Source organism: Mastigoproctus giganteus, chromosome 2 (assembly GCF_048544385.1).
Source record: "Mastigoproctus giganteus isolate SK-2022 chromosome 2, ASM4854438v1, whole genome shotgun sequence".
Lineage (NCBI taxonomy): Eukaryota > Metazoa > Arthropoda > Arachnida > Uropygi > Thelyphonidae > Mastigoproctus > Mastigoproctus giganteus.
This window is the reverse complement of record NC_143576.1, coordinates 186,598,915-186,607,500: the sequence shown is the minus strand read 5'-3', so window position 1 is coordinate 186,607,500 and position 8,586 is coordinate 186,598,915. Positions and strand designations below refer to the sequence as shown.

Genomic DNA, 8,586 nt, shown 5'->3' with positions numbered 1-8,586 from the left:
AGATTCGAACGAAATAACGGTTTACGTATATCTACAAAAACTGTTTATATAAATTAAAATAAAAATAACCAGCGTAATTATAACTATAAGACTACGTATTAAGTACAATATAAAATAACAATTATGTAAATAAAAAGCAAACACTTATCGTTTTTTTCGGAGCCTGTAACTCCCAGCTGTATTTTCTAAAGAGAGTCAGCGCCCTCTTTGTGGTACTACAACCACGTAGTACCACAATGTAATAATCTGTGCATTGTACATTGCCAGTACATATATAGTCAGTAAGTCGCATGTTAAGTCAAGTTGGAAATCTCCGTCAGAATACGATTCACGCTAGGTTGGAGCCACAGCGAAGTAAGATATGTCGCTACATATCTGACTGGCGCACTGATCGTGACTCATGACATTAAAGTACAGGATTACCAAATTTCATTTACACATTATTGTACTTATTTCCCACAGGCAACAATCAAACTTGCATAGCAACCAAACTAACTTCCAGGCCCGTGCTGAGGTATTCTTCTTGTATGAAAATATAAGTTTTTCCCGGCCATTTCGTTTTCATGAATATTAAAACTACAGAGTAGTAAGATATCTTACTACTCTTGTGATTAAAAGAACACAGAGTAGTACTTCTCTGTGAAGAACTCTTTATTGCATACAAAAGGCACACGCCGTACACAATACCCTTATAAGCAAGGGATTAAAACTTACCAAAACAAAGCATTCAAAACTCTGGTGGATTAGATAAATAAGTGAATAGACAATTACTGTACAGTTATTTTATATTACTTTATAACAGTTATTGCATCGAATGTACTTTGTACATTATGTTGTATATTTGTGTGTGTGTGTGTATATATATTCAAGGCCTTGAATGGGTTGAGCACGCTCGCTGAATTCTGTTGGGATCCTTCCACTTGTTCAGATTACGAACCTAAGGAGGCATAAATTCAAATTAAGAAAAGACAGATGTAGAATAGATGTGCCGAAATTTGCCTTTAGCCAGCGGATGGTTAATTGCTGGAACAAACTTCCATCTGTCGTGGAAGATGATAGGTTAAATAAATTTAAGGAGGAACTGGACAGGCACTTGGAGGGAATGGTGTAATTTTTTTTTTTTTTTTTTTTTGGCTAATGCTGCATAAGCTCATACACTTGCTTTCTTGCATCACATGCCACTACTATATATATATATATATGTGTGTGTTGAATAACGAGGAAGTTGAAACAAGAAGGTAGAAAAAGGGAAAAAAGAGGAAATAGTGAAGTGCAGTCAAAGGCAGCATAATGCTAAACCTAGGCAGAGAATGGACAATAAATTGAGGGCAAAAAATGAGGAAGACGGTGGCAAGAAAAAAAAAATTATATGTATAATAAGAGATAAATAATTACAAAATCGATAAAATAATTATGTTGCCACTCAATTTACAAAACCAGCCAAATGTCAGGTGTCAATAGCCAGGATTGCAAGCAAAATAGCAACGTGTCATCATTTCTGATGTAAACCACAAGCCAAAGGGTAAAAGGCATAAATAAAAAGTAGAATAAAATTTTGTTACCGAAATAAAATGAAAATTTTATTTCGGTAGCAAAATTAATTTTTATTTTGTTCAATTTGTGAACAAAATAAAAATTTTATAAGCATTAAATGGGGTGTTTTTGAAAATTTCGTGAACATTACAGTTAGCTTTGTAGTAGTATTATTATTATCTAGCCCTATGATACAAGGAAGCCTGAGGCTTATGCCACACCAGCCAAAAAAATTTCCTGAGAGAGAGAGAAGAATCACCAAGAAAGAGAAGGATGATGATATCCAGCTCAGGATCCTGGGTTTGCCAAGCCCATACTCACCAAATGTGAGCTCGTGGGGTTAAAGTAGAGGCATATGATGCAGGAAAGCATGCTTATCATCATCATCAGCTAAGAAAAAAAAGGAACCCCCATTTCACCCATCCATTTACTTCAAAAGTTTGTCTAGTTCTTCCTTGAATTTATTTAAGCTATCAACTCTCACAACAACAGATGGGAGTTTGTTCCAGCAATCAACCACCCACTGGCAAAAGGCAAATTTCTGCATATCTATTCTGCAACTGTCTCCTCAATTTGAATTTATGTCCCTTCAGGTGCATAATCTGATAAATCCAGTAAACAACAATGTTCTCAAAACTGAACTCTGGGGATCCACTAATAAGATTAGTCCACAAAGTCCTTTATCTATAGCAGCAACTTGCCCTTAATGCCATACTGTTCCAATTTGTGCAGCAGTCTTTTATGTGAAACAGTATCAAAAGCTTTCCTGAAATCCAAGTATATGATATCAAAATTATTTTTTGTATCCAGTTCCTTAATGACCACATTGTAATATCCAATCAAATTGGTTAGATAAGACTTCCCCTTAACAAACCCATGCTGTGTGTGAACTATAACTGCAGTCTTGTATAGAGGATCCTACAATGTTTCTTTAGCATTAGCATTAGTAGAGGCATTTGATGCAAGAAAGCAAGCTTATGCAGCATCAGCCAAAAAAAAAAAAAAAAAACCACTTCCACTTCACCCCTCTGTTCGTTCAAAATACCTGTCCAGCTGAGCCTTAATCCCATGCATGTTTCTTCTCTGCCATATGCCTCATCAGTTCATCTGACATCCATTTAGGCCTAAACCTTGAACAATATTTCTTAGTTGGTATGTAAAGCCTAGTAGCTTCCAAGATAAGTTCTTTGAATGCTTCCAATTTTGCATTTGCTGTTGGTAACATCATCAGTTGGTCCCACTGTATAGAATTTAAATACTGTCTCAGTCCATCGTAGTCGCCTTTACGAAAGCAATAACCCTTCCCTTTACCCCTAATGGTAGTTACCTCTTTGAGTAAATCCCACTTCAGCACACTGTGATCACTGTCACCTAGTGGTTCATTTATCTGTAGATTCTTAATGCATGAAGAATCACTGCTGATAATCAAATCAAGAGTATTCTTCCCTCTAGTTGCCTCCCGAACATGCTGATGTAGAAAACAATCATCCAATAAATCCACAAAAGCCTTGCTAGTGTGTGAGTGACCAGCCCCCAAATTCCAGTCAATATCTGGGAAATTAAAATCTCCCATTATAAGACTCTCTGATTTACTGGCCCACTCTATTTCCCTGTACAGTTTCTTATTATACTCATCAGAGTCATTAGGCCTATAGCACACTCCTACTCTCAATTTTGATCTGCCAATGCTTATGTCACACCAAACTGACTCGACACTGCACTGTCCAGCGATGTCCACTGGCTTCACTTCCTTGGATTTTATGTATTTCTTAACTAATAGCATAACCCCTCCTCCCTTCCTATCCAGTCAATCCTTTCTGTAGACGTTGTACTCCCCAAAGTCCAGTTCTGCATTCCTTATATCTGTGTGACACCGCGTCTCTGATATCCCAACAATATCTGCCTTTGATGTTTTGAGCAATACCTCAAATTCATCAAATTTATTTACTAAACTCCTAGCATTGGTGTACACGCAAGTATACATGCTCCTATTTCTATTCTTAGCTACCCTAACACAACCCATGTGTTTACTTGTACCGCAATGACTCCCATCAGTCTCTGAAATATCCTGCATCTTGTTTTTCAGGCTTCTGCTCATTCCAATAGAAGCAGTGCAAGAATCTCTTTCACCTCTGCCAGTGGCTACTGTTAATCTATTCGTCTTTGTCTCCCCCCAAGCTAGCAGTTTTCCGACCCACCTAACACTGCCTCGATAGCATCAGCAAATTCTTTAGCCAGTGACTCCATTTTGTGACTTCTAGTTGACACTAAGAAGATGACAAATTAAAAACTGGAATTGAAAATAGAAATTTACAGAAACAATGAGATTGTATCTCATTACGCATGTTATTCAGTTTTGGTTTTGTTTTGTCCTGTGTACATTTGCGTTGTCACCTTTTCCTTACATGTAACTACAATGTAAGTTATTGTTTACATGGCTACTTGCTTTTTACTATGTTTTCAAACCTCTTTACATTTGCGTGGATTTGACTAATAAGTTATATGTTTCTAGAAATTTATGTTGTTGATTCCAGTTTTTAATTTTTCGTTTAGTGTCACTGTAAAGTTTACAAGCCGTTTTTAAAAAAAATCCCTTTTAATCCTTGTAAAAAATTTTTTTTGTTCACAAATTTTATTTTAATTTTCTTTAATTTTGATAACAAAATTACATTAGGGTAACAAAATTTTGTTTTCATTTTTAATTATGTTTATATACACACACCAGAAATGAAGACACGTTTACACCTGATGAGAAGCCAGTTTTGTAAGTTATGTGGCAACAACCTTATTGTGTGTCAATTTTTTAATTATTTTGTTAATTTTGTAATTATTTTATCAGTTTTGTAATTATTTACCTCTATATATATATATATTTATATATATTTATCTCTCTCTCTCTCTATATATATATATTTGTTATCTGCTATCACTCTCGATCTCCCTCATTTTTTTTACCCTCTCTTTTTATATATATATATATATATATATATATATATACATACACACTGGTGTTCAAAGAAAGTGCATCACCCCTTAAAATTGTAATTGTCATCTGAATAACGTAAGTATATGGCAATATTTCTTACAGATTGCACCAGATAAGATTGACACACGTAGGTGATGACATAATATAGCATCAACTGTTACTTTCAGCTATATAAGCACGCCCTGCAGGAGTTGCAGTCATTCCTTGCTTGTGTTAGGATGGTGATTACATGCAGTTGATGCCACGAAGAAAGAGTGCTATTGTTGCTTTATGTGAGGAAGGATGTTCTTCCTGTCATATTGCTTATAGAGTGTCTTGTAATCAGTCGGCAGTGAGTAGATTTCTTTCCAAACTCAAGAATACTGGTTCTGGTGGTAGGAAAAAAGGAACTGGATACAAATGAGTCTCTATGCCAAAACAGGACTGCATTTTGAAGTGCTTATACCTTAAAAGCCACAAAGCTTCTTCATCTGAGCTGAAAGGAGAATGGCAAGAATATACAGGAGTGGTAAAAAGTGCAATAACAGTCAGAAGACGCCTCTTTAAAAATGGACTTGTAGCCTGACCTCCTAAGAAGAAGCCCCTCCTCACACAAAAAATGAAAAAGACCCGATTAATTTGGTGTAAGGCGCATGTCAAATGGATCCCTGAGCAATGGAAGTCAGTTATTTTCTTGGATGGATGAGAAGAAATTCAACCTGCATGGCTCTGATGGGAGACAAACGATTCGCCGTAGACATGGTGAAGAATACCATCCAGATTGTATGGTGTCTACAGTGAAATTCCCTACCAGCCAAATGATATGGGGTGGGGGGTGCATTTCGTATCACCGAGTAGGTAACCTGCAGTTTTTTTTTTTTTTTTTTTATGTGAACCCCAAACATGAGAGTTATTAGAACCTATAGTACTTAGTACCATGCTTGGGTTGGAGGTTGAGAAGACGAAAGAAGATATTTGTTGACATTGGACTTGAACTTCTGTAGATTGTAATTTTCAGGAAATGCATATGAAGGAAGGTTGTTCCAGAAAACGGCAGTTGAATGAATAAATGAGGAAGATGAAAAGTTGGTTCTGTGGGTTTGAAGTTGGACAGTAAATGGATGTTGGCTGGTGGCGGCACGTGTTCAGATTGTTTTGAAAGAGAGAGCGGGAATTATAGAAGCCAATTCAGAAGAACAGTGCCCATGGAAGTATCTGTAGAAGAGGCATGCAGCAGAAACAGTGCGTCTATGAGAAAGCGAGTGGAGAGAATCTGTTAGAGATGAATCATTAATTAACCTAACTGCCCTCTTCTGAATGGAATCAAGAAGCCTGAGAGAGGTTTTGGGGGCACCACCCCAGATGTGGAAACAATATTCAATGGCAGGGCAGATTTGCGATTTATACATAGTGAGCAGCTGTTTGGAAGAAAAGTAACGCCGAGAGCGAAAGAGAAAACCAAGTTTTTTAGATGCAGAGGAAGCAATATTTGTAATGTGCTTGTGCCAAGAGAGATTAGAAGGGTAATCCCTAAAAGAGATATATCATTTTGCCTAGAAATCGGAGTGTCACTAAAGATAAGCATAGGAGCAGAAGAATCCTTTTTGCGAGATATAAGACAAGACTGAGTTTTAGAAGGGTTGAAATCAACTAAGTTATCTTTTCCCCACTGGAGAATTACCTGAAGATCGGCATTTAAGGAATTGGTAGCAGATTTTCGAGAAGTTGAAGCTGATTGAGCAGGACAAGGTTTCTCAAAATGGAAAGTTGAATGCAATGTGCTATCATCGGCAAAACTATGGATAGGATTTCCAGTCAATGGAAGAAGGTCATTGATATACAAGAGGAAAAGAGTGGGGGAGAGAACTGAACCTTGGGGGATACCGGCATTAGTGGAGAAGTTAGAAGACAGAAAGCCATCTACCATCACCCTCATTGAGCGATCAGAGAGAAAACTGGATAACCAATTACTAAAAACAGTTGGCAAACCATAAGATGGAAGCTTGTTTAGAAGACCTTTATGCCAAACACGATCAAAAGCCTTTGAGATGTCAAGAGCAACTACTTGTGTTTCACCGAACCTTTCCATTGAATTAGTCCATAAATGGGTAACATAAGCCAGAATATCACCAGTGGATCGACACTGACGGAATCCGTACTGGCGATCATTGATCAGACGGAAGGTTTCTAGGTAGTTTAAGAGTTGGCGGTTAATTGATTTCTCCATTACTTTAGAAAGAGTAGAAGTAATTGCAATGGGATGATAATTGGATGGAAGGGATTTGTCACCCTTTTTAGGAACTGGCAGGATATGAGCAAATTTCCAAACAGAAGGAAAAACACCTTTGGAATAAGAAAGTGAAAAAAGGCGGCAAAGAATAGGAGTAAGTTCAGGAGCACAGGTTTTGAGAACAAGTGGAGAAATACCATCAGGACCTGGAGCTTTCTTAGCATCAAGATTCATCAAAATCCTTCTGATATCCTTTTGACGGAAGACCACAGGAGGCATTGAATGGAGCGTGTTGGGAATGGTGGGAGGTGTTTTACCAAGATCATTAATACATGATCTGGAAGAAAAATGGGATGCTAGCAGGTCAGCTTTATCCTTGGCTGAAGTGACAACAGAACCATCTGGTTTGGACAGAAGTGGGAGCAGAGATGGGCAAAAGTTGCGGCCAATAGCTTTGGCAAGAGACCAGAATGCTCGGCTACCATTAGGGCAAGAAGCAAGTTTTCTACTCTTAGCCTGTTCAAACTCTAGTTTGGACTGATTAATAACTGCTTTACAATTGTTGTGAGCTTTGGTGTAGGCAGAAAATGAAACTGAAGAATTAGAAACAAGCCAATTATGATATGCAACATTCTTCTCTTGGACAGCCTTAGCACATTTATTGGAAAATCAAGGTTTAGATAAAGGATGAGATTTTAAAGTGAAGTGTGGGATAAAGGATTCCATTCCTGCAAGAATAATTTCACTGACATGACCTGAGCAAACATTGACATCAGAAGTTTTGAAACAGTAATCCGACCAAGGAAAAGAAGAAAAGAAGTCTCACAGGTCATCCCATTTTGCATTCTTGTAATGCCAAACAACACGAGGTTGGAAATAGCCATGAGATAAAGGTTCCATTGGAGAAGAGACAATCACCAAGTTGTGATCTGAAGTGCCTAAAGGACCTCTCACTTCGACCTTGTACTTAGAAGGGTTGTCTGTGAGAAAAAGATCAAGCGTATTGGCTGTATGATTAGGATTGTCCGGTATTCTTGTAGGTAAATGAACAATCTGTGCTAGGTCATTAGTTATTGCAAAACCCTCAGCATCTCGACCTGCTGGGTCGGTGTGACTAGAAAATGGAAGCCAGCTGGAGTTGTGAACATTAAAATCACCAAGGAAAATTACCTCACTGTTAGGAAAGTTGGACTGGAGAAAGTCAAGTTGCAAAGAGAGGAAGTCAAAGAGCTCCAAGTGATTAGTGGAGTTGGGAGAACGGTAGAGACAACAGATGAATTTGACACAATGAGGTAGAGAGATTTTAAGCCAGAGAAGATCAAAGAGAGGAGATTCCAAATTGCCAAGTCTCTGACAGGGAATATCAGAATGGACGTATGCACAAGTACCACCTTTGAAGCGAAAGGAATCATACAGGGAATAATTTGGGCATCTGAGATGAGCAGTAGTTGAATCAACCGATAACTGAGATTCTGTCAGAAAAAGTACATGGGGTTTGGCAGACTGCAAGTGGAAATGGACATCATTGAGATTAGAATTGAGACCACGTATATTTGTGAAATGAATTAGGAAAAGGTTCCGTAAATGTCAATTATACTTGGCTATATTGCTGCCAACTATTAGAGACCATTTCAACCTGCCAAGTAACTACATCTTTCAGGACAACTCTGTTCCTTGTCATCAGGCAAAAAGTGTAAGTAGGCACTTCTGTAGTTACTTTAGCTTCATTTCTGCATTAGAGGTTTGACAGTAATGTGTTTACATTCGTTGCAGGTGAAAAAATGGTTGGAAGAATGGTCCATTACAACTGTTAGCTGGCCAGGAAATAGCCCGGACCTGAATCCTATAGAGAACTGGT

At 37.8% G+C, this 8,586-nt stretch overlaps 1 protein-coding gene across 5 annotated transcripts in view; it reads left to right on the top strand.

Moving 5' to 3' along the window:
• Nucleotides 1-225: 225 nt before the first annotated feature.
• The window catches only part of LOC150089838 (KICSTOR complex protein kaptin-like), a 164,347-nt gene continuing 155,986 nt past the window's right edge, over nt 226-8,586 (top strand). For 2 of the 5 annotated variants that reach the window (XM_090368855.1, XM_090368852.1), the window contains exon 1: nt 397-755. Coding sequence is in view for 1 of the 5 variants with exons in the window: in XM_090368851.1 (XP_090224977.1) it covers nt 401-514 (114 nt within the window). In the remaining 4 variants the exon portion in view is untranslated. Of the gene's footprint in view, nt 756-4,249; nt 4,298-8,586 lie in introns of those variants that run through there. The other 3 variants (XM_090368853.1, XM_090368851.1, XM_090368854.1) reach the window with 3 other exon arrangements.